Below are 26,564 nucleotides of genomic sequence, written 5' to 3' on the forward strand. Positions count from 1 at the left end.
CAGTACAGGCAGCATCTGCCAGTTTTATTCATCCCTTAACTTCAGTTGAAGAAGCATTACCACTGTTAAAGAATATAAATATACATGCTGAGTACTCACTATACATCTCATCTCATCTTCAGCCTCTTATCCGGGGTCGGGTCGCGGGGGTAGCAGCTTTAGCAGGGGACTCCAAACTTCCCTTTCCCGGGCCACATTAACCAGCTCTAACTGGGGGATCCTGAGGTGTTCCCAGGCCAGTGTGGAGATCTAATCCGTCCACCTGGTCCTGGGTCTTCCCCGAGGCCTCCTCCCAGCTGGACGTGCCTGGAACACCTCCCTAGGGAGGCGCCCAGGGTTCATCCTTACCAGATGATCCTGAACCACCTCAACTGGCTCCTTTCAACGCAAAGGAGCAGCGGCTCTACTCCGAGTTCCTCACGGATGGCTGAACTTCTCCCCCTCTCTCTAAGGGAGACTCCAGACCCCCTCCTGAGGAAACACATTTAGGCCGCTTGTACCCGTGACCTCGTTTTTTGGGTCATGACCCAGCTTTCATGACCACAGGTGAGGGTAGGAACCAAGATTGACCGATAGATTGAGAGCTTTGCCTTCCGGCTCAGCTCTCTTTTCGTCACAAAGAAGACAACATATAATATACCCATAAAATGCTTAAATCAGTCAGAGGATAGCCCGTCTAAAGCACTCATAGTAGTAAAAAGTCATAGTAATTACAAAATATAATGTCCAATGCACTCATGTGCCACCCTGTGTTCAAATGAGGAAATGCAGGTAAACAATAAAACAAACCTCTACATTAGTGCTTACATAAATGATGTTCATTAATAATGTCTTATAAGAACTTACTGGTCAGGCTGTACGCCATCTGTAGGAAGGGAAAGACCCAATGAACACTAAACTGAAGTGCAAGTATTGAATCCCTTGTGTCTGTTGTGAGCACGGCCCCGTCAACAGCTCCTGTGTGTTGGGGTGTCTCCCCTAAAGAGGCAGGAGGTGCTTGGCTTTGGTCCAAACACAGGGACTGACGTTGGTCACTGAGAAAAGAAGTAGATTTGCAGAAATGATGGACACTGAAAGTTCTGTTTATGTTGCTGTGTGCAGTGATCTGCCAGTTTGATCATTTATTATCTTTAAAGACAGTTGGCAGCACATAAAACCAGTGGTAGAAGATAACTAAGGACGTTTACATGACATTTTTGAGGTACTTTACTTTATTTAATGCTATTTTATACTTCTTCGCTGCACTTTGAAAGCCAATATTGTACTTTTTTACTCCACACTTTCGCTTTAAAACACGGGTGGCCAAACGTCTGTGACTGTGGCTCATAATTATAATCATATATTTATTTATTTATAACTAACAACAACAGCAGGGATATTTTCCTTTGTATAATGATGTGAATATGTACATCTATGTTAGGCGGATTTAAGTTGAATTATTTTGTTTATGTTGGGTACTTTACTTTTATTTTCATACATTCATTTATCTCTGTTTGAGTTTCTCTCTTGTTGAATTGGTTGGATAAAGAAAACTTATAAAACAGCCTATGTTGAAATATCTTTACGTAAAAAAGGATTAAGGAACCTTTACCAGCTGATGAACACAATGTATCAATAATTATAATTTAGTTATATATATTTTTTTCTGAAATGACACTTTCTACACTTCTACTTCTTCCACCGCTGCATCGAACCAAAGTACACCAACAAAACTCAGAACTAAATAAGTTTATTTTTCATGACATTTACTCTCCAATAAAAAACGTTTCCTTACATAAGAGGTGGCGACATGAACGCGTTTGCTTCCTCATTACATGTCAAACAGAGCAGGACTGCTGTACCTTATTCCCCCCGCGGACGAGCTGAAGCGATGACGTGCGGAGCGAGGAGCAAAAGGGTGGAGACACGTTTTCAAACCACTTCACAGTTTAAAGGTCTTACGTGAAAACTCATTTCAGTCTCTACTTTGATGTTTCGCAGCTTCTCTCCTCAAGATGTCTTTTCCCTTTCATTCATGAACATCCATTATTATGATGTTTAAATCCCAAAAGAGACTGTGAGCCTTCGTCATTTCAGTTCAGCTACACAGGGAAAACACCTCTTAAACTAAATTACCTCCACTTTTCGTCAAGTATGACAAATATTTGTCGACAGCATAAATAGACATTTGTTAACTTGCTTCTTCCCCCGCCGTTACTTTTTAAAGAATTTGTCTTTATGGTTTTAGAAATCTCCCTTTTAAATCAAAATAATTGAATCACACCAAAATGCAGAACTCAAACATTTCACTGCGATAAAGCATGAAGCACCTTCACTGAGTAAACTTTAAACAATGCATATAAAAGGTTTGCAATATGCGTGTAGTGGAAGTTCATCCAACTCTTCTTTTAGAACATTTCAGGTTGGGAACTACACTAAATCGTTGGCTAGAGCGACAAAACGTGTGGTTTCTACTCATAAATGATGAAAAAGGATCACATCAAGGGGTCATCAGAAGACATAGATGACAAGTTTGTGTTGTTTTAAGCTTCCTGGCATCAAAAAACACAAACGAGATTACAAGTTTGTGTTGTTTTAAGCTCCCTGGCATAAAAAAACACAAACTAGATTACAAGTTTGTGTTGTTTTAAGCTTCCTGGCATAAAAAAACACAAACTAGATTACAAGTTTGTGTTGTTTTAAGCTTCCTGGTATAAAAAAACACAAACTAGATTACAAGTTTGTGTTGTTTTAAGCTTCCTGGCATCAAAAAACACAAACTAGATTACAAGTTTGTGTCGTTTTAAGCTTCCTGGCATCAAAAAACACAAACTAGATTACAAGTTTGTGTTGTTTTAAGCGTCCTGGCATCAAAAAAACACAAACTAGATTACAAGTTTGTGTTGTTTTAAGCTTCCTGGTATAAAAAAACACAAACTAGATTACAAGTTTGTGTTGTTTTAAGCTTCCTGGCATCAAAAAACACAAACTAGATTACAAGTTTGTGTCGTTTTAAGCTTCCTGGCATCAAAAAACACAAACTAGATTACAAGTTTGTGTTGTTTTAAGCGTCCTGGCATCAAAAAAACACAAACTAGATTACAAGTTTGTGTTGTTTTAAGCTTCCTGGCATTAAAAAACACAAACTAGATTACAAGTTTGTGTCGTTTTAAGCTTCCTGGCATTAAAAAACACAAACTAGATTACAAGTTTGTGTTGTTTTAAGCTTCCTGGTATAAAAAAACACAAACTAGATTACAAGTTTGTGTTGTTTTAAGCTTCCTGGTATAAAAAAACACAAACTAGATTACAAGTTTGTGTTGTTTTAAGCCTCCTGGCATTAAAAAACACAAACTAGATTACAAGTTTGTGTTGTTTTAAGCTTCCTGGCATCAAAAAAACACAAACTAGATTACAAGTTTGTGTTGTTTTAAGCTTCCTGGTATAAAAAAACACAAACTAGATTACAAGTTTGTGTTGTTTTAAGCTTCCTGGTATAAAAAAACACAAACTAGATTACAAGTTTGTGTTGTTTTAAGCTTCCTGGCATTAAAAAACACAAACTAGATTACAAGTTTGTGTCGTTTTAAGCTTCCTGGTATAAAAAAACACAAACTAGATTACAAGTTTGTGTTGTTTTAAGCTTCCTGGTATAAAAAAACACAAACTAGATTACAAGTTTGTGTTGTTTTAAGCTTCCTGGTATAAAAAAACACAAACTAGATTACAAGTTTGTGTTGTTTTAAGCTTCCTGGCATTAAAAAACACAAACTAGATTACAAGTTTGTGTTGTTTTAAGCTTCCTGGCATCAAAAAAACATTTGGGTCTATAAAATAAATCACTTCAGTGTCCGTCCCTTAATTAACTTCATAGTTGTTTTCTAGCTTTGGGAGAATGTTTAATGTTGTGCCACAGAAATGTACAAATGTGTATTTCTGTGTGTTCATCCCAAGAATTCACATTCATAACCGCCCTTCGTCGCACGTTTCCTCTTTACGCAATGCATATTTTTAGTTTAATAACATGACAGCATGCACGACGACGTGTTCTGTGTCATAATCCCGACTGTTAGAAAAATAATATATTAGACTCTGTTAGTACACAGCTCCCACGAGACATAACGGAAATATAAAGTGCTCTGTAGCTCATAGTTCAGTGTCCGGCAACCAAAAAAACACAGACGACAAGTGACGCAAAGAGAACGTCGGTGGAGTTTCTACGTAAACACGCTCAGAAATTCACACCGCATCAACACAGTGAAAAAGAAATACCGCACACACACTCCTGCTAAAATGAACCTCTGATGTACCAACCGCAATGCATTTAAATAATAAAGAAAAAGTCCCATTAGTCAGTTCAAACTTGTCCTGGTTTTCCCGGGAAGATTCAGCAGGTGTTTCTCCTGGAATGCCTTTTTTAGGGGGGGATGTAGTGCAACCGAGAGTACACGTGGTGGTCCAGTGTGAAGAGCGCTTGTTTCCACTTTCCTCTGTGCTTTAACGCCTCCGGGAGTCCAAGCCTAAGCCTTTCCTGAAAAATAACAAAGAAACAAACTCAAATTAATTGATTTGCTTTGTCACTTCCCACTGACACCTCGATCACCACGTGCATTTAAAACTTAAAAGAAAATGAGGAGTAGGCTTCATACACACTGACCTGCGAGGTACCTTGCACCGACTAACATCAACATGCTGCCCATGATGTAGAAACCCAGGGGGACGCTGCTGAAGATGCTACTTTCACCTTTTGGTTGTCCGAACACAGAAGAGCAACACAGACGGGAGAGACAGAAGATTAATCTACTGGTGTTCTGTGAGCTTGTCGGGACGGAGGCTAAACAACGCTCCGGAGTTGGGCTAAACTTTGACGAGGGTAAACCTGACATGGCCATTTTAAAAGAGGTCCCTTGACCTCTGACCTCAAGATATCTGAAAGATAATGGGTTCTACGGAGACCCGGGAGTCTCCTCTTAGAAGATAATCCCAGGCAGTTTGGGGCAAACACATGCGGTTTTTCTCCTGCGGTACAAATGTGTTGTTTTAGCCTTTTCTTATTTGAATGTTTCTGCATAGGACAGGATGATTGAGACTCTTTCTTTTAAGAATCTACACACACTTATATGGGCCAACAAAAATAACATTCATTTTGAAAGAGAGTACAAATACAATAACCATGATAGGCTGATAAGTCCTACATCTGTTTAATGTTTCTATTTGAAAGTCCGGCCCCCGCAGTGTCTGCTTAGTTGATGACCCGGATTTAAAGGGCAGAGCTGCAGCAAAGAGACTCAAAGAGGACTCTGCTTTTGCATTAATAGTAATATTGTGGTCTACGTCTATTTAGATGGGCCGTGACTGCAGAAGACTGATTTAACAAACGCTCAATGTTTCCTACCGTTCCCGTTCCCGGCAGGCTCCGTCGTCTCCCAGTTCATGGATTTCTGAACGGCCTTCTTCCATCGAGCGTACCGAAACTCGCTCTCTGCAGATGCACAGACACACTTTTACTTTGCAACGGCCGCTGAAGACACTTGTTTTTTTCATCTCTCCCTGCAGCAGCTCACCGTACCTTCAGGGTTGATCTGAGGCTCAAACTTCTCCGAGGTGACTTCACTCAGGTCCTCCGGGCTCAGGCTCCACACACTCACACCCTCTGCGGATCCGGCTGCCATCGCTGCACCCAGAGCTGTGGTCTCGGGCATGGACGGCTTCACTGGAAATAACAATAATGATCTGAATAACAGCAACTGACTGCAAGCTTTATGACATTCTTTGCTGTAAAAACTTTTTATCGTATGCAAGAATCATGTCTCCAGCTCAAAACACCCAGTAGGTTTGGGCTGCTGGTGTGTACAGGTTTGCTCTGGACCCCAGTTTGGTCACTGCCAGAGTTGTTTGTTATTTAGCCACAGTCTGACTCACTGACTACCCTGAAGACATGATGAGAAATGAAATGAACGTCTTACCAACAGGAATACAGAGGATGTCTGCCTGCAGCTGCATCAGCAGTTTGTTAGACGTCATCCCTCCGTCCACCTGGAGCTGAGTCAGGGGGATGCCGCTGTCCTGATTCATTGCGTCCATTATCTGCATTAAAAAAAAAGATCACAACTATTACACAAATACGTGCATCTAACTGAATAACTCATGAGAAATAGCAGTTATTCAGCTCCAAAGTGCTCCAGGACTTTTCTCTGATGATCCCTTTGAGGAGGAGAGAGCGCTCACCTCCCGTGTCTGGAAACACACAGCCTCCAGTGCGGCGAACGCGACGTGTCTCTTGTTTGTAAACTGAGTCAACCCACAGATGATCCTGGGAGTCAGAGAAAGATGGGAGTGAACAAGAGAGTCACACTCATTTCCGAACACACCACAGAGCACTTCCCGGTTCTTACCCTCTCGCGCTGGGCTCCCAGTAAGGTGCATAAAGACCCGAGAACGCGGGAACAAAATAACAACCGTAAGAGGTGCCGACTGACGCCGCTAACTTCTCTGCACCGGGAAAGAAACAGAAGGGAACAACATTAAGTCAATTACAATACAGACAAGAGATCACTACTTGATTCTTGATATGATTCTCTAAATACAGACCCATCTGGGGATATTAAAACTGGCTTTGAACAGATTTAGCATCTTTAACTGATTGCTTTAACTGTCCTTTTATAAATAATTAGCCATTAATCAACATTAAACTAAACCAGGGTCCTAAAGATGTCATAGGTCACATCTGATTTGTCTACAAAGACCAGCAGCAGCAGCACGTACCGAGCTCTTCAGACGAGCTGATGATCCCCAGATTGTCCTGCAGCCAACGAACCACAGCTCCTGCAATGGCCACAGAGCCCTGACAGGAAGTAGCAGAAGATTTGTAGCGTCCGCAGATTACATCCAAACATTCCAGTCTTAAATAACATATGTAGTGAGGACTTTGACAGGTGTGGGAATAATGGTGTATTTAAGACACTGTACAGTACCTCTAGTGCATAACAGGCAGGTTTGTCCCGACCGAGTTTGTACGCCACAGTTGTCAGAAGGCCGTGGTCGGACATTACAGGCTGCAAAACAAGACAAACGCCACTGTACGGAGTGCAATGTGCGCAGGGATGTCCCCGTAAACATACAAATATTAAATATTGTACCTTGACTCCTGTGTTTCGCAAGAGAAAGCAGCCAGTCCCATACCTGAAACGCATAATAGATCCAACCGTTAGTTGAATTTCAGAGGAGAACCCACAGATTTTGAAGATCTAAAACACACAAAAGCCACTGACGTGTTTTTGGCCTGCCCGTCCTGGAAACACATCTGTCCAACCAGCGCTGCCGACTGATCCCCAAGACACTGGTTTTAAGATGCACAAAACGATCAGTGCAAATTCACAGCGAAGCACATTAAGTACATGGAAGGTAAAATAGAGACAAACCTACCCCTGAAATGGGGATCCCCGAAAGAGCTCCAGATTTCTGCCAAAGGAAAAGATGAACTTTGATGTTTAATGTTGAAGAAGTCGCATTAAAAAGAACATTTCTTCTGTGATGTTTTGGCTTGTGACCGCATCGTCGCCTTACGTACAATCATGAGATATAAAATAGAGAGATTAAAGCAATTTAGATTTGATAGGTTACAGGGAGATATCTGACCTTTGCGTCCGTTTACTTTATAAAGAAATAACCATTTTATTCAGGAATAGTACGTTACAAATAACATGAATGGATAAAACCATGATCTTGTGCAAACATATTCCTGGATAAAATATAAAAACTAACAATATATCAACAGAAAAACTCACCAATGAGTCACCAATGGACACACATCTACATTTGAATCACTATGAGCTACTTGAACACTGAAAACAAAGGGGCATGACTCGTTATTTGACTCCATGAAGCCAAATAACAAAACTACACCCATCTGAATACTCTCAGTTTTTTCCCATGAAGCATTTCTGTCACAGTGACGGGACTCGAGGGGGAGTGTGAGCCTGTGTAAAGGGAAACGTCTTCACTGAGGCTTTTTTTTTTCGTGATGCTTTTAAAGACAGTTGGTGAAATAGAAGTGTGCCAAAGAGTGAAGAGATTTAGGGACGTTGCAGAGGAAGGCGGCCTGTCGGGAGAGCGGCGGCGGGGGGGCGTCAATGACAACCAGCCGACTGGCATGCCACAACGCAAGCAATGAGGGGCGGGGAGCAGCCAGTACATTTCCAACAGAGTGCACGTGTGTGTGTGTGTGTGTGTGTGTGTGTGTGTCTGTGTGTGTGTGTGTGTGTGTGTCTGTGTGTGTGTTTACTGGGTCCAAAATGACAGAATAAAGGTGAGTGAATGCCGTCTTTTGTACACTGGATGTTTTGTGTCGTGTATCACAAACATTAGTCTGTGGTTGGAGCTGAAATGACTGATTTGATATGAAGACAGCTGCAGCTTTTTATTAATAATGGTGTTAAACTAATTCGATCTATTCATCCATCTATCCATCTATCCATCTATATATCCATCCAGCCATCCACCAATCTATATATCCATCTATCCATCCATCTATCCATCCATCTATCCATCCATCTATATATCTATCCATCATCTATAAACCCTTCCATCTATCCATCTATCTATCCATCCATCCATCTATCCATCTATCTATCCATCCATCCATCTATCCATCTATCTATCCATCCATCCATCTATCTATCTATCCATCCATCCATCTATCCATCTATCTATCCATCCATCCATCTATCCATCCATCTATCCATCATCTATAAACCCTTCCATCCATCCATCTACCCATCCATCCATCTATCCATCCATCTACCCATCCATCCATCTATCAACCCATCCATCCATCCATCCATCCATCCATCCATATATCCATATATCCATCTATCCATCCATCCATCTCTCATGGGTTTTAAAGCGCCACTTTATTCAAATATGTTATGTTAAATATGTTTTGCTGCAAAAAAAGAAACTATAATTTTTGTTTAACCTCATCAGGACAACTAAACATGTCATGTTGGACACTGAGTGAGGTAGATATTTGTTATAGGAAAGCTTTTCATTTGAATATTTTGGTTTTTGCTTCGTGTGCTGCAGAAAAGCTGTAATAAAAACGTTAAACTCCTCCTTCCACCACATCAAAATGCACCAAAAGCTGTAACTAAACCAACTAAATGAAAACCTCAGCTACCGAAACATTCGCCTCCTTATGAATCTTGGAAATGCACTTTGTGATGGCGTATTCGCCGTGGCAACGGAGAAGCAGGATGGGTTGCTTTGCGTGATGAGGAAAACAGTGATGGCGAGTGTTACTTACCCGGCTAGAACATATTTTCTACCAGTGAGAGAGGAGACACAATGGCACACGGATAAACACGCCTAGAATAAGTTCTCAGTCAACGTTCATGCAATTAAAACAGACACACTCCACTGTTTCAACACTGGACACAGCAATGAATCAGTAGGGTCAAACGTAAACACTCATTATAGTGGAATTGTACGTAGGACAGTCTGTGTATTCACGCATGCTCACCATGAGACCGTAGATTTCTGAAGAGCTCCTCACTCTGGGTAAGATCTCCATGGGGATGCCAAAATATCTGACGGGAGTCAGAGGAAAGAGCACATTAGACGTGTTCTGTGGTGTAAAGACATGAAAACTAATGTAAACAATAGATACAAAGCAAACGCTTAGTGCCGTTTTGCACCGTTATGATTTACAACTATATATGTGTGTGTGTGTATATGTGTGTGTGTATGTATATATATATATATATATATATGTGTGATTTTTATTCTGCTGCGTTTATCAGAGAGTCATGGGTCTGTGTAGCTTCAGCCTTGTCTTCGACGTCTTTGAGGGTGTTTTCCTAATCGTAAACACACCTTTTCCTACAGGCACATGTTTGGTTTTTACTCAATAGTGACAGAAGGTAAAGTAGGTTTTGGTGGATTCGACCCGGGGAAAGTGTTATTTGTGTGCCAAGGACACGGAGCCCTCACCAGGAACGGGTGGAACAAAAAACAAGTTTTCATCTTCATTATTTATTTGTTGTTTTAGGAATCTTTGGTTCCCAAATTCTTGATTTTCTTGTCATTTTGGAGCAATTTTTATACGGTCCCCTCATGATGCTTTTCTTTCTCCTGCAGCTTGATTGGTTTCATATCACCTACAGGTCGGCTGTGTTGCCGTAGTAACCTTGTTCTCATTTGTATATATTAATATATTTGATTTTAGAAAGTGAGATAATAATCTGGAAACTACTCAGATTAAGTTCCAGACTGCGTAGGAACCCTGTGGCGTGCATTTCAAAGTGACGGCCGTCATACTTGCAAAGTTCTGGGTCCCAGTCCAAAGTGTGGATGTTGAACAGCATGGTTCTGCTGGCGTTGGTCACATCTGTGCAGTGGACTCCGCCGGACTTGCCTCCTGTTAAACACTGTGGTTGGACAGCCCTCATTAACCTCATTAACACACACACAGAAACACATACACACACACACGTCGGCTCAAGACTGTCACATCTAAACGAACTGTTCACTCACCCAAATGAGCCAGGAGTCCACGGTGCCGAACATGGCCCGGTGAGACACCACGGCCTCATGGACCTCGTCCACGTTGTCCATCAGCCAGCGGAGCTTCACCGCGCTGAAGTAAGTGCTGATGGGGAGCCCCGTTTTATGCTGCGGGACGACAACGCCGTTAAACAGCTCTGCTTGTGCCATCAAAGTGCGTTTTTTTAATTTTTTTTAAACGGCAACGTCAGTTCTACCTTTTCCAGAAGTCAAATTGGAGCAGCTCACCTTTAAGTGGTTCTTGTTCCTTCCTGGCGTTTTGTTGATTAGCCGTTCGACTGTGGACTGAGTCCGCAGGTCCAGCCAGACTGAAGGAGAAACGCAAAGAGCTCAAGTCCAACATGTGCTGCGTGGCTGCGTCTACATCTACACTGCGTGCATATATACAGTATATGTGTATATATATATATACATGTTTGATTATACAGAAGTTTATTTATACCCCGATACATGTATTCTCTTTTTTCAGTGCATTTTCCATTGTCAGCATTACGTTGAGTACATGTCTGATTTGTTGTATTTGATATTTTTGTGTAATTGTTAAAAAAACAGCTAACTTTTTAGTTTTTTTAAGTAAGTATTATGTATTTAATTGTCTGTTTTTTATTTGAGTTTGTTTGTACTCTCGTTGATTTATTTATTAACTATGTCACCAGTGTGCTGTGCTGTCGTATACTTTGTATCTGTGTACATTTAAATTGTTCAATAAAAGAAATGCAAACACAAAAAGAAGTGTCTTTCAAAATGATTCATCTTTATCAAATTAAATTAAGACGATGTAGATCTGACGTGTGCCTTTTGTGACCCCCGGACTGTTTTTCATCTGATCTATGAATGTGAATATACCTGAAACCTGTGCAAAGATATGTGTAATACCTACATTTACGCTGCGTGCACTAGTAAAGAACGTCAGGTGACGCATAAATAGAGAAGACACGTTACCGATTGCGTTGTAGAGGGGCTCCCCTGTCTCTTTGTCCCACACAAGCGTGGTCTCTCTTTGGTTGGTCACTCCGATAGCTGCACAGATTCAAGCATTTCCACAGGTCTTTACACCGCAGACGCCTCACAGAGACGAAGTAAAGCTGACAGCGTTACATACCTTTAATGTTGGAGATGTCGATGTTGAGCTGGGTGAGCTTCTCACACGTCCGCTCCATGCACTCATACACCGACTGCAGAATCTCTTTGGGGTCCTCCTCCACCCACCTGAAAATCCACACAGAATAAGACCGACATGTTCTGAATTGTGCGTCTTTTAAGGATCCTGTATCACTCACCCTTCTTTGGGGAAGCTCTGTTTGATCTCCACCTGATGGTGGCTGAGGAGCTCGGCTGTTTTTGAGTTGAACACCTTCAGAGAGAGAAGAGAGAGAATCGGAGCTTCAGCGAACAACACGACCTCATTTACATTCATAGATTCATTCAGAGGAAGCTGAAAGAGCATGAAGTCACTGGAACGCCTCTAAGGGCGCACTCACACTGTCCATCCGTACCACGCCCCAGCACGTTTTAAGGCTAAAGCCTGGTTCCTTTGACCAGTGAGTGCAACCGTACCGCGTCTAGGAGCAGTGCGCTTGCCGGTCACGGCCTGTTTGGGAGAGGTGGGCTTTAGTAAAGCATGTTTGCACGTGTACGAGCACGAGCGTGCTACATAGGAAAAAGAAGGAGGGACCATGCGCGGACATTTCAAACAATGGCGGTGAAAGGTTCACGTTGGTGTGATGCGGAGGTGGAGTGTTTACTGCAGATTTGGTCGATGAAAAGATTCAAAAACAGTCGACAAGACGCACAAAAACTCCGAGGTCTACGGAAAGATCTGGAAACAAAGCCACGCATCGCCATGACGTCATCAATGCGTGTGACGTGTTACGGCGTGATGACGTATAGGCAGCAAGAAGCATTCGCCGAGGCCCAGGTAGTGTGAGTACAAACGGGCCTGGAGGGGGGGACAAGGACCCTAAAGCACGGGGCACGGTGCGGACGGACAGTGTTAGGGCGCACTCACACTGTCCTTCTGGCCGGGGCCAAAACCGTTTTTTCAGCTAAAGTCTAGTACCTTTAAGCAGTGTGAGTGGACCCGCTCCGCGCACAACTGCGGCCAGCGCGCCGTCCACGGCCCACTTGAGAGAGGTGGGCTTTAGCGGAGCCGTTTGCACGTGTACGAGCACGAGCGTGCGCATGTGTACGAGCACGAGCCCTACGGCAGTAGCGTTATGTCCGCCTGTTCGGACGTGTAAATAGAAGGACGGACCATGCGCGGACATTTAAAACAATGGCGGTGAAAGGTTCACGTTGGTGTGATGCGGAGGTGGAGTGTTTACTGCAGATTTGGTCGGATGAAAATATTCAAAAACAGAGGACAAGACGTACAAAAACGCCGAGGTCTAGGGAAAGATTTGTAAACAAAGCCACACACACGCGATCAATGCGTGTGACGTGTTACGGCGTGATGGCGTATGGACAGCAAGAAGCATTGGCCGGCCCTGGCAGTGTGAGTACAAACGGGGCTGGGGCGCGGGGGGGAGAGGGAGGGGGGACAAGTACGCTAAAGCCCGGGTCTCGGTGCGGACGGACAGTGTGAGTGCGCCCTGAGAGCTTCCTCTTTACTCCTTCATCGGGGTTTTCCTTTCAAATAAAACCGTGTTTTCTTTACGTTCATTATGACTCTGGCAACAGGACACCACTTTAATAATAACGCACGCAAATGAAATCCTTTATTTTCTACTGCAGTGTTATTGTTTAGGCTTTTTGCACGAACATTAGTTTTACAAAATCTAATAATTATTAATTAACAACGAAAAGAGTTGGAACAACTTTGTCTGAGGTCAAATTCAAGCACTTTAAAAGTCCCTTTTCAGGCTTTTCCAGCACCGGACAGCTGTGGTAAATTACATATCTCTACGAATACACATTGAAAATGATTATTTCAGGTTTTTTTCATTAAAATCACGTAAATATAAATGTATCATGCTATAAACAATAAAGAGAAGTCTAAGCAACTGAAATAGTTTCCTAATACCAGACACATAAGAAATTAAATGAATATTCTATTCTTTAGCTATTTGTTGTGAAATAAATGCAAATACAATTTCAAGCATATTATCCAAAAATGAAAACACAACATTAAAATTCAGCACTTTCAAAGATTTCAAGCATCTGAACAACTTTGAATTAGAATTTTCCCATTTATAAAATGTCTGTCTCATCTAAAGTGTAGAGGTGTGTGGCCGTGTGTGTTTGATTTGAGCTTTCAGACAGTTTGAGGTGACTCATGCCAATAATAATAATAATAACAATAATAACAATAATAATAAGTTCTTGGCTCACCCAGACAGTAAATCAAAACACCTGTTCTCTCATGAAAGAAAGCAAAAAAGACACTTTTGCTTTGCCTGTCAGAGTGAAAAGAATCAGTAAATAATAATAAATAAACCAGATTTCAGAAATTTATGGTGAAATTAAATAATTTATTTCACGTGAACAATAAAATCACAATCACCTTATGTTTGTCTCATAATCCGTCCACTGCACCTTAGATTATTATATGTATATTATTATTTGCACCACAATTAGTCAGCTTCTTTATACAGTTTATTTCTTAGGTATCTTCTACATTACTGCTTTGATGGGTCTGTGTGTAAAGCTGCTGTTACACTGACGTTTCCCAGCTTGGGATCAATAAAGTATTTATTTATATTCCATGTAAAATAATAATAATAATAATAATAATTGAGGTGCCAGTTGAGGCGTTTGAGGTGGTTCGGGCATCTAGTAAGGATGCCCCCTGGGCGCCTCCCCAGGGAGGTGTTCCAGGCACGTCCAGCTGGGAGGAGGCCTCGGGGAAGACCCAGGACCAGGTGCAGAGATTAGATCTCCACACTGGCCTGGGAACCCCTCAGGATCCCCCAGTTAGAGCTGGTTAATGTGGCCCGGGAAAGGGAAGTTTGGGGTCCCCTGCTAAAGCTGCTGCCCCGCGACCCGACCCCGGATAAGCGGATGAAGATGAGATTAGATGAGATAATAATAATAATAATAATAATAATAATAATAATAATAATAATAATAAAGCGAGAACCAGAGGGCTGCCTTTGGGTGCGTTTAAATGCAACATCACCTTTGAGCTAAAATCTAATTAACAGCGTTTTAACGGACAACAAACGCGACTTAATGACAGTAAAACAACATTAAACACTGAACACAAGCTGTCACCGTGGGCGCACGGGTACCCGCTCCGGTATGGAAGCAGAAACCGGAGAAAAAGCCCAAGGACACCGACACACTTGACCCGGTTCGGACCCAAATATGAACCGTGACCTCACCAAAAAGCGCGTGGAGCTCGTGCCCTGGTCGATGGCAGCCACCAGCGGGCCCATGGTGATCCGGTGAGAGGACGCGGCCATGGCGCCGATCATGGGCAGCGACCGATTCACCGGCGCAGCGGCTCAAGCTACACAGCTAAACCGTGGAGGGTGGGTGGGACCGTCGCGGGAGACCAACGTGCGGCTCGTCACGGCGCTCAGTGATGACGCGACCGCCCCTAGCAACAGAAGCGGAAATACAAAAGTTTGACCTCTCTTTTTATTTATTTGGCAAATTTTATTTATTAATTTAAATATGTGTCAAATAACAAAAACTAACCACTACTTCATCACTTTACCAATCAGAATCATCTAAAGTCTCTTAAATTACGTATTAAAAACTCTTTAAATCTTTAATTTATTCATAGAAAATGTACATTTTTATATAATTGTGTATCTATATTTCCCTGATTTATTTATTTAATTTCATGTTGAGTACATGTCTGATTTGTTGTATTTGATATTTCTGTGTAATTGTTAAAAAAAACTATCTTTTTAATCTTTTTAGTTAGTATTATGTATTTAATTGTCTGGTTATTATTTGTATTTGTTTGTACTCTTGTTGATTTATTCATTAACTATGTATTTGTGTCTTATCTAAATTGTTCAATAAAAAAAATCTAAATTGTTCGGGTTCAAAATTTGAAAAAGTGGGGAAAAAACTGCAAATATCATTTATAATTTTAAATATAGTGAGTGTTGTAGCTTTATTTCAGAAATTCAGTTCAGAAGTTTGGGGTCCCCTGCTAAAGCTGCTGCCCCCGCGACCCGACCCCGGATAAGCGGATGAAGATGAGATGAGATGAGATTGAGATAAATATGTTTAATAGTTGTTGTCCATGACAACCTCATTGGACTAAATGTATAACTCTCAAAGTATGCTCTGCATGTTAATGTTTAGCAGCGACTCGTTTTGTACAGTTTTTTCCCCCAAACATCTTTATTAAATTTTTGCAGACAGGCAAAGAAAAGATACATTAATACTCTGCTTTAAAGTGAAAAAGAAAAACCCCAACATGAGTCCCACCATTCCTCCCAATGACCCATGTCAGACGTAGTCACAGGAAATAACTAGGTGATTAAATAACAAATACCATAAGTAAATAAATGAGGTACAGTGACACAAAATAACAGTAAAAGTAAATAAAGCAAATAAAGAGAAAAAAGGGGGGGTCTGTCATTCTAAGTATTGGGAAATGTCCTCAGCATCAGGAGTAACAGTGAGACTATCACTAATATTAAGAGAAAGCAGTGGGTCCCGAGTTTTGAAGAATGCTGTCAAAGATCCCCTCTTTGATATATATAAGTTATATATATATATATATAAATATATAACTTATATATTTGTTTTACGTTGACAAAGGTAGATGGGATACTTTGCCTCTTGAATACACGAAAAAAGTCGTTCCCATACCGGGAGTCGAACCCGGGCCGCCTGGGTGAAAACCAGGAATCCTAACCGCTAGACCATATGGGAATATGTCTGCATTTCCCAATTTCCCCTTTTTGAATAACTATACATAAGGAATACGAACAGGTCTTTATCTTTATTTGTTATTTGTTCATTTTACTTTGTCATCCCGTTTGACTATGAGACAAGAACATGTTGTCCCGCTATTAAACCACTAGGGGGCGCTAATATATATCGATATAAAACATTTTTTTAATAATTACAAAGCAGGATTTTGTTTTTAGTTTTTTATCAATTCCCAAATATTCGGCAGATGAAACCTACAGAATTAATTTAATCATAATCAAAGTATAATATACATTGAATTATTTGGCTTTACAGACTAGTACCCTCCTTTTACATGATATATTTGTGTTATTATTGTTTCTACAAATTCAAAATTTTTAGCTCTGGAAAATGTAAGAAACGTAAAGTAAAAATATATATATATCTATATACTTTATTAAAATAATTATTATTATTATTTAAATAGTGGCGCTTTTGCTACGGGCGACTGTCAATGACGTCATCACAAACGGACAGTGTTGTCATTCTTGAAATGTGAGGAGCGGTTTGTCCTTTTAAAATTATTTCCGTCGTATTTTAACCAACAAGACTCAAATATGTAAGTAAACAGATGTTTGTCGTGCACGTTTAGTGATTGTTTATATTAATATTATTGTTTAAAGTGAAATAATTAACCCTGGGTTAGGATTATCAGGCAGTTAGCCGCGTTAGCTGTCCAGGCTAATGGTAATCTACCTCACATTTGTTTGTGTTTATTTTCAGGGCAGATTACTGGAAGTCACAACCTCGGAAGTTCTGCACATACTGCAAGTGCTGGATTGCGGACAACAAGCCCGTGAGTGGAGCCACATCAGCGGCTCATGGAGCTGAGGACAGGCTGCTCCATGCTATTAAGTTAATAATGGCTCCATGTTACTGAGTTAATTATGCTTCTCCTTGTGTTTGTTTTGCTTTGCAGAGCGTTGAGTTTCATGAAAGAGGGAAGAACCACAAAGAAAATGTGGCTGCAAAAATCACCGAGGTATTTCACTTTAACACGCGTTCTCCCCTTTTTATTCTATATTGTTACATTTCCAGTGTATTTGCAGAAATATGTAATGTACTACAGCTGTAAGGTGATGGAAAAGCTTGAAATTGGACCTTGGTAAAGTTGTACGCACCCTGATCATTGAGGGTTCTCAGTGACACGCACAGTCATGAATAACTCGCCCGTCTTGGCACGATTCTCAGGACTGGCAGGAGAGATAAGCTCTAGATATAACACACTTGACTTAAAGCTCTCTCCTTATTGGCTAATCACTGCACCACTGCCGCTCATCTCATTTTATCTTTCTTTCTGCAGATTAAAAAGAAGAGCATCGACAAGGCGAAGCAGGAGGCGAAGCAGTGTAAACAGTTTGCCGCGATGGAGGAGGCTGCGATGAAAGCATATCAGGAAGATCTGAAGAGGATGGAAAGGGAGGCAGCAGGTCATTTCTTTGGATGCTTTATTGGAATTATGTGTCAAATTTCGGTTTCTGCTCTTTGATAACGTCATATTTTGTTCGTGTTAGGATTAAGTTCACCAGTCCAAACGACACAGCCTCCACCCCAGGCAAAACCTCAGGTACGACCTCAGGTGCGACCGCAGGCGCCGCCCCAGGGCAAAAAACAGCAAAAGAAGGGGAAAGCAAACAAGCAGCCCAGAGGCCAGAGCAGAGAACAGAGCAGAGGCCAGAGAGGAGCGCATGTTTGGGTGGAAGGACAGACCGACGATGGGCACGTGTACTACTACAACACAATAACTGGAGGTGGGGAGAACTGGAAAACACACATCCAAACAGTCAAGTCATGTTTTCATACTTTATGGATTTTCCAACATGGTTGTGACGTTGTGTTTGAACTCCAGAATCTAGATGGGAAAAACCTGAGGGTTTCCAGGGACAAACCACGGCCTCTGCACAGCCTGCACAGCCTGAGGTTCATTTTATATTATTGTTTTATACATTGATTTTATTTAAATCTCTTGTTGGTTGCTGATGCCATGATTCATATGTTAATATTGTGTTTAGAGCTCCTCAGGCTGTCCTTGGATGGAAGCAGTCAGTCCTGATGGTTATACGTATTACTACAACTCAGAGACCGCAGGTGGAATATTTTTTTATGCATCTAAAATGACAGATTTTGTAATTTCTTATTGTTTATGGGAATACTGTCTAATGACCCCATGCTCTTTCATTCTGACCTCACAGAGACCACCTGGGAGAAGCCAGCAGGCTTTCCTTCGAATGAAGCGTCTGGATCTGGGTTCAGCAAAGAGGGAGAGAGTCAGGGGGAGCCTTCAACCCCGCAGACAGAGCTGCTCTTAGGAGGAGAGGAGGGCTCCAGCGGGGCCCCTGCATCTCAGGAGGCGGAGGTCCCAGAACAAACCAGCCAGCAGCCCACGGCCCCAAAGATCAGCTTCAGGGTGAGAGGAGTTCTGGCAGTCAATGAGAAATAGTAAAGAGTATTTTTTTTAGATTCTCACACTTTTCCCGTTATCTGTTTTCAGAAAAGGAAAGTAGAAGCCGAGCCGTCAGAAAAGGAGGGAGAAGAGGACGATAAAGTGAGTGATGACGCTTCTAAAGAGGAGGCTGAACAGATGAAAAAAGAGGAAGATGTCCAAAGCGTGAAAGCCGAACCTGAGGTGAAGAAAGAGGAAGTTGTGGCACCAGTGAAGACGCAGGCCAAAAGGCCGAAAACTGCCAATCCATACGGGGCCTGGAGTGAGATCCAGGAAGAGGAGGATCCATAGTGAGTGCTGTTGATACTCTGGATACACGTGCCAGTAGCTCCTGAAAAAAGGCCCTCACTCTTTCTTTTTCTTTCCCCTGCAGTGCCAAAGTGGACTTACAGCTGCCTCAGGTGGAGGGAATCATCCCCAGCGCTCCAGGAGACCTGCCACCAGAGCCCAAACCCAAGTTCAAGGAGCGCATCATCACTTCTCTGGGACAGGAAGGCGGACCTGCGTCATTCAGGAAAAACAAGACACAGAACGGCAAATCCAGGAGCCTCCGACAGAGAGACAACGACGACTGACCCACTCGCATAACAACGTCCCGCAGCAGGAGACTTTTAGACTATTTCTATGAATTTTTGACGTATTGATTCACCATCAAGTGGTTTGTTTTTTCACAAGATGTACAAATATATTTTATCAATTACAACGCGACACAAACCATGCCCTTTTCTTTGTACTTCCTGGATTCATCAGTGTGGTTTTATCCTGCAGTCTGCCGAGGGAAGATTTTCATACACAGCGATTCAAATAACTTTTTGTATCTTCCATATTTCTCTTTTTTTACCATTTTGAGTAATAAAAAGCAAGTAAGGCATCCTGTGGAAACATCACTGCAGCATGTGACTGTCATACTTTCATAAAACAGTAAGTATAAAAGTGATAAAAGACGAATAAACTGTCCAGATACTGGAAAAAAACATTGGCTTTGGCTGCAAAAGGATGTTGAAAAATTAACTGAATGGAAGTAAATATTAATTCAGAGGTCAAATGATTAGAGACAAAATTCTGGAGGTTGAAAGTCAGCTCTCACACACACACACACACGCATGCACGCACTCACTTGGTGAGAGTGTGTGTAAAGCTGATAGGGGTTTCACCGCACCATAACTGGCAAAGCACCATTACCGACATTTAGCACACATGCTAAAATATATTGTAAAACACTGACATTTGGCTTTAATAATATCTAATTATACGTATGTTCTATAAACACGTGCAGTTTTTACATAAGATAGAAATTTGCTCGTTTTAAAATTAAGCAAACGCATTGACTTTATCCTAAAACAGTTGTAACAGTGTAATTTTATAAATGAAAAGAACTAAATTGTGTTATTTAGGAAATTGCCATGACACAAAACACATTTTATATTTTATTTTAAAAAAAACAACCTCTTAATGAATAAAATGGTTCTTACATTGCATCATTAGCAACGTGACTATTGCACAAGCATTAAATCATATTAAAATAATAATATATATTTCAGCCCAGGTGTGCAGTCACAGCACGGGAGGACATGTTGGGAAAAGCATCCACCTCATGAATGTATGGGCACAGTAGGCTGTGGTGCGGAGCGTCAGGACGCTGGTGGTCTCACAGTGCTGCTCTCCACCGCCTGCAGAAGAGCCTCCCTCTCTGTGTGTTCAAGTAAATCAGAGATCAGGTCGTGGAGGGCCTCTCCTCCTCTCATGAACTCCTAAACAGGGAGCAGAACACACGGCACACGCATCTTAGAAACGGAAGGCAGTATAAAATGTACACCTTGTTTGGAGACAGACGGACATCCCCTTAATACGTTACCTTAATATCTCTGGTGCTGTATCCAGTCCTGTGGTCTGTGACACGATCCTGGCTGAAGTTATAGGTGCGGATCCTCTCTGACTGAGCACGTGTGCCCACCTGTAGTAAGAGACATCAAGAATGAAGACAGAAGCCCCTTTCACACATGCAGCTTCAGACAATGTTCGGACCCAATTTGTTGGATATTTTCTGGAGTTCATATGAGAAAAAGCTCCAATTTTAGCTTCACTCCACTGGCTCCCTGTACGTTTTAGAATTGATTTGAAGATTTTACTGATCACTGTAAAGGCTCGTCAGGGTCTAGCCCCAGAATACATTTCAGACACGCTGACCCCAGACGAGCCTGTTTGCAGCCTTCGATCCGCGGGCGCGTCTCTCTAACTGTTCCAAGGCCGAGGCTCAAAACCAGAGGTGCCTACTCTGCCAGAGCGCCTCGGCTTTGGAACGACCCGCTGTTGAAGGATATACGTATATATGCTAATTGTTACAGTGGTTCAAAGTATCACGTTAGATGTTATACATTTATATTCTGTCTCCATTGTGATTTCCATGTATTGTGCAGACAGGTGCTTGTTTCTCAGCCTTTAAACCACTGTGAGTGTGTGTGCAGAGGAGAGATAAAAAGGAGTTTGTGCAGCAGTCGGTAGAGAGGGCAACTACAAGCAAAAGAGCACTGAGGCCTTCAAGGACACTGTCTGTGTGTGTGTGATATTTGCCTTTACCTATAAAGGAGAAGTGTACTCTGTGTCAGCAGGTCTCACCGGGCGTGCAGCCTGACCAGAAGTGATTCTCTATGGTGACATCTCCAAAGATCTTCGCATTAATAAATATCTTGAGCTTGTTTGTATGTGTCCAAACTGATCACTTCTCATCAATCCCAGATCCGAGAGGCTTGTTCACTGCCTCAACACTGCCCACGGAGAGAAGGCCTGCTGATTCAGTATCCTCTTTTAAATCACTTCCTAAAACTCATTTTTATAAACTTGCCTTCTCGTGATGTCGTCTTTTTAGCCTCCTTTCTTTGCTAGCACCTTAAATGAATTAACTCACAGGCTAATAATAATTTCCTTTGTCCTCTGTACACTTTTATACAACGATGTGTAATTAATGGTTCTGTTCTGCCTCATTGGATTGTGCTGTTATTATTATTTGTTTAGTAATTGTGTGTGTGTTTTGATTTTTGCTGTGTGAAAGCACTTTGTTAACTGCTGTTTTTAAAGGTGCTTTACAAATAAAGTTATTATGTTATAGTTAAAATGGACAAAAATCTGTGAATATTACATATATTTCCTGGTAAAAACAAGTTCAACGTGCAGGTGGAGCTCAGTCACCTGCTGCTTTCGTGCCGTATGCCTCTGCTGAGTCTCTTTGCTCATCAGGCTCTGGTAGAGCCGGGCCCTCAACACACGCATGGCCGTGTCTCTGTTTTGCAGCTGAGAGCGAGTCTGTTGACACTCAGCTGTTATACCTGAAGACAGGGTAAGAAAGACATGGTAACAAAACATGAAAGCAGAGCCGCTTCGGCTCTGGAGCAGCTTGAGAACTGTTCTGGCATGTTCTTACCAGTGGGAAGATGAACGATGCGCACTGCGCTGTCTGTTGTGTTGACACTTTGGCCGCCTGCACCTCGAGATCTGAAAGTGTCGATGCGGAGATCCTTTGGCTCAATGTGGACGTCAAACTGTGAACACAAAGCACACGGGACACAAAATAGAGTCTCGTGCTACTGAACAAAGACTGATGGAAAAGCGTGGGTGTGGTGTACCTCCACTGGCTGAGGCAGGATGATGACAGTCATGGTTCCTGTGTGGATACGCTGCATCCTGGAGGAGAGGCCCACCTCAGGGATCCTCTGCACCCGGTGTGTTCCTCCTTCATGCTTCAGATGTCTGTACACATTCTCCCCGGCTATTCTTACTCCTGCGTGGTGTAGACCACCTGAGAGACACCGTCGATTAATGAGCAGGAGGCAGGAAAAGCACAGGTGGGATAAGTAACATTAATGGAGGATGATTTCAGAGCTGCAATGAATCCAGTAGTAAAACTTCAGGGCGGGGTCAACGCAAAGAAATGCTGAAAATGCTGTTTTCATCCTCATATATATACTATACACACTATATTAAATACATTCATTCATTCATTCATTCATCTTCAACCGCTTGTCCCTGTAGGGGGAGCGGGGGGGGGGGGGGGGGGGGGGGGGCTGGAGCCGATCCCAGCTCTCATTGGGCGTGAGGCGGGGTCCACCCTGGACAGGATGCCAGTCTATCACAGGACACATAGAGACAAACAGAGACAGACAACCATTCACACCTACGGGTGATTTAGAGTCATCAATGAACCGAACACCTGCACGTCTTTGGATGGTGGGAGGAAACCAGAGAAAATCCACGCAGACACAGGGAGAACATGCAAACTCCACACAGAAGGGCCCCAGCCAGGATTCGAACCAGGAACCCTCTCTCTGTGGGGCGCCAATGCTGACCACCACATATTAAACTGAATATATATTTTTGGACTGACAAAACAAGAAATCGCCTTGGGCTTTGAAAAACTGGACGGACTTTTTTCACTGTTTTCTGACATTTTATAGCCCAAATAACTCATCGATTAATAGAAACTAGAGACTCTCAGGGTTCAATGAAAGGCCACGGAGGATGCAGACGAAATTCTGACGTACCATATTCAGCAGGTGTGTAGTTTAAAACCTCAAAGTCCCAGTCCTTGTAAGAGGCAAAACCCTGGTACATGTCAAACATTTCTTTGGTGAACTGCTGACAGATGTCACCTGAAAACCACATTAACAGATATTAGGAAACCATAGTGTACTGTTGTTATTGATGCAGGCCTGAGCCAATGATTAAACACCAGCATCTACATAAAAGCATATCCAAACAGTTTGCATGATCTCGTACCTCCTGTTGTCCGTCCTGACACGACCTCCAGCACAATGTCACTGGAGTCAAGAGGGTCGACGGGCACAAGAGCTTTGATCAACTGGAGAGAAAGAAGATTCACTCATTGACTCACTCACTTCCACACACACACACACACACACATCTGATCACTGTGCCTCTGTGTTCTTACGTCTTTTCTTAAGGCTAAAATCTTGCAGGAGATTTGCGCTTCCTCGTCTCTCAACAGCTGGGTCAGTTGTTCATCCTCATCCTTGTGACCGGCTGAGCCTGAGTCAGGAAGAGGGGGAAGCAGAGCGTTGTATTTATCATATATATATATATTATAGTGGCTTTAACACGTATACACGGTGATTTTAAATTTGGATTTGAGAGTTTTTGTATAGAATTTGAATGTGGTCGAGCAGTGGTTCTCAAACTTTGTCCTTCACGTGAACCCTCAGAAAATATCAGGCTCTCTCCAGTACAATGTAAACACACAGCAGCCGACACTTTTCAGCTGCGGACAGGAAGGTTTAATCAATCAGAAGATTATTTACTGTTGAGTGTCTTCAGCCACAGCCACTCTGTATGAAAGGGGCATCAGAACTGACATGTCAGTGTTTTAAAACCAATCATTTTACCTGCGCTTACTCTCTCCCATCACAGTTTGAACATGAACGTGACTACGCAACAGGCTGAGATTTCCCAAGGTCAAATTCAAGCACTTTTAAGCTCCATTTTCAGGCTCTTCCGGCAGCCTACAGCTGTGGTACATTACATATTTCCACGAATACACTAAAAAATTGTTATTTCACTTTTTTTCTCATTAAAAACCACGTTTAAAGAGATGATATTATGTTATTTCGTAACACCAGAAGGAGAAGAAATAACATTTTCTATAACTTTTTGTATTTGTTGATACAATTTAAAGCATTGAAGTAATTTATCCAATAAAATTCAAGCATTTTCAAGGATTTCAAGCACCGGCACAACCCTTGAAAATTCAAGAAGCTTTATTTATCCCGAGGGAAATGATTGTGCAACAGTTTCAACACAAAGATGGGAAAGGATCAGAGTAACAATAAGCATAAAAACATAAATCAAATAAAAAAGAAAGCTAACGTAAAATAAATCAAACAATTAACTAATATGACAAAGTGCAAGGGACATTGTGGTTAAACACAGGTTTATACAATATACAACAATACGCAGCGTGCACTTTAGCAGCAGATTAAATAAAATAAGTACAAACTAAAGAAGTGATAACAGTGTTAAAGTGTAGCAGCATTTCTTACTGAACTAAGTTACAGTAAAGTACAGTAAAGTGTAGCAGCAAAGGAAATGCTAAGGTTATTTTAAATTAAAAACTTTACAGACTATTTTATGCATTTAGTAATGAATGTTTGTTCCTTTTTTATTTTGGAGATGCCTTCAAGCACCACCAGTGGAACAAGCACCACAGTTTGAGAACCAGAGCAGTAGATATATACTGATTTCTTTCATATGTGCATTTGTGAGTGACTTAAATAAATGACTCACTGTGCAGAGCTGAAGTGACTTCCTCGAGGTCCTCCGTGGCTTGTTGCGTCCTCTCAAACACATGAGCCAGAGGCAGCAGCTCTGTGTGTTTGTGCATGAGCACTTTCCTGTCTGACTCGCTCAGGTGTGCATACTGTAACTTCCTGCTGGTGTCCGTGAACTCCTCCATGAGCTGCCGGAGATGCCTCTGCACACACTCGGTGTTATACAAGTCCCCCAAGTCACTGTGGCAGAGGCGCTTTGGTGCTACCGTGCCCCAGCGCTGCACCTGTGAGGTGTTAGCATGTTTCAGGGGGCTGTGTCCTGAGGGTGTCCTCCATCCTGCTCCTCTTCCTCTGCTGCTGTGAACCACACGGCTGCACGGAGAGCACAGTCGAGACCACACACCGACGAGCATTTAGCTTCATTTAGAGAGCAGGGAGGAAAGTAAACAAGCCGTTAACATGCGTGTTCTTCAAGTCTTTACAGGTTATGTCACACTTCTGTCTTCTTCTGTCTTCTTCTGTCTTCTTCTTCTTCTTCTTCTTCTTCTTCTTCTTCTCCTCTCGTTGTTGTGTGCATTACTGCCACCAACTGGTCTGCAGTGTGGCTCAAATAACCTTCTAACTTTTATTAACATTTAACATTTATTTTGATTGATCTCCGATAAGAAATGTTTTTCAATTGCTTTACTTTCTATTTATGTTCTGTTTGTATCCTTTATTTTGAATATAAGAAATGCTACGCACAGTTCCAAGAGCAACAACTTTTGTCATTGCATTAGCTTATTTGTATTGTATTTTGCACTTGCAATAAAAAAAATAAAAACGTATACTAACAAAAGAAACAATACAAAAAATAAACATCATTAAAATCATTTAAAAAATGATAATAATCACAATAATAATAAACGAAACAAAACAACAAAATGAATATAATTAAAATAAATTTAAAAATGATAATCACAATAATAATAATAATAATAAACGAAACAACAAAATAAACAATTAAAATAAATTTAAAAATGATAATCACAATAATAATCAACGAAACAACAAAAAAATGAATATAATTAAAATTAATTTAAAAATGATAATCACAATAATAATAGTAATATAAAAGAAACAACAAAATAAACAATTAAAATAAATTTAAAAATGATAATAATCACAATAATAATAATAAACGAAACAAAACAAAAAATAAACGTCATTAAAATAGATAAATAGAAAATGATAATAAAGCATTAAGAGAGACCGGAAGTGGTTTGGGAAATGAGATCGATGAGAAGCAGTGCATTCTGGGAGTGTAGTTTTATCGTATCGGCGGCAGTTAACTCTAATTACATAAACAAAGAGCTTATAATATAAGAATGAAACCAATGTTTATTAAAAAGGGTAACAAACAATTGGTTCCATTAAGTCAAATGTCA

At 41.5% G+C, this 26,564-nt stretch overlaps 3 protein-coding genes across 5 annotated transcripts; 1 reads left to right on the top strand and 2 right to left on the bottom strand.

Annotated features, from left to right (window-relative positions):
* Positions 1-3,652: 3,652 nt before the first annotated feature.
* LOC310964840 (glycerol kinase) lies at positions 3,653-14,987 on the bottom strand (the record flags this gene model as incomplete). 3 transcript variants are annotated; one of them, XM_083938131.1, is made up of 21 exons in its annotated part: positions 14,865-14,987; positions 11,823-11,896; positions 11,645-11,751; positions 11,485-11,562; positions 10,771-10,850; positions 10,513-10,650; positions 10,297-10,406; positions 9,500-9,566; positions 9,284-9,301; positions 7,405-7,440; positions 7,251-7,318; positions 7,119-7,161; positions 6,954-7,034; positions 6,745-6,823; positions 6,375-6,471; positions 6,208-6,292; positions 5,946-6,066; positions 5,549-5,692; positions 5,375-5,461; positions 4,637-4,723; positions 3,653-4,510 (listed from the first exon to the last, which is right to left on the bottom strand). In XM_083938131.1, the coding sequence occupies exons 1-21, from the start codon at positions 14,955-14,957 to the stop codon at positions 4,500-4,502; spliced, it is 1,704 nt and encodes a 567-aa protein (XP_083794257.1). In that variant the 5' UTR covers positions 14,958-14,987. The 3 variants fall into 3 exon arrangements, with proteins under 3 accessions (XP_083794257.1, XP_083794258.1, XP_083794256.1); XM_083938132.1 differs by lacking the exon at positions 9,284-9,301; XM_083938130.1 differs by lacking the exon at positions 3,653-4,510 and having other exon boundaries at positions 4,623-4,723.
* Positions 14,988-16,900: 1,913 nt separating this feature from the next.
* On the top strand, positions 16,901-19,749 carry wbp4 (WW domain binding protein 4). Its single transcript, XM_083938294.1, has 10 exons — positions 16,901-16,978; positions 17,143-17,215; positions 17,339-17,401; positions 17,723-17,849; positions 17,934-18,170; positions 18,269-18,339; positions 18,432-18,507; positions 18,612-18,826; positions 18,911-19,152; positions 19,236-19,749. Coding segments are annotated over exons 1-10 (1,308 nt in total). The 5' UTR covers positions 16,901-16,976; the 3' UTR covers positions 19,438-19,749.
* A 659-nt stretch (positions 19,750-20,408) lies between these two features.
* mtrf1 (mitochondrial translational release factor 1) lies at positions 20,409-25,640 on the bottom strand. The gene is made up of 9 exons (XM_083938341.1): positions 25,154-25,640; positions 23,805-23,902; positions 23,633-23,714; positions 23,398-23,505; positions 22,483-22,655; positions 22,281-22,398; positions 22,049-22,185; positions 20,718-20,816; positions 20,409-20,613 (listed from the first exon to the last, which is right to left on the bottom strand). The coding sequence occupies exons 1-9, from the start codon at positions 25,548-25,550 to the stop codon at positions 20,494-20,496; spliced, it is 1,332 nt and encodes a 443-aa protein (XP_083794467.1). The 5' UTR covers positions 25,551-25,640; the 3' UTR covers positions 20,409-20,493.
* Positions 25,641-26,564: the final 924 nt, after the last annotated feature.

This window comes from Echiichthys vipera (genome assembly GCF_963691815.1).
Source record: "Echiichthys vipera genome assembly, chromosome: 23".
NCBI classification, from domain to species: domain Eukaryota; kingdom Metazoa; phylum Chordata; class Actinopteri; order Perciformes; family Trachinidae; genus Echiichthys; species Echiichthys vipera.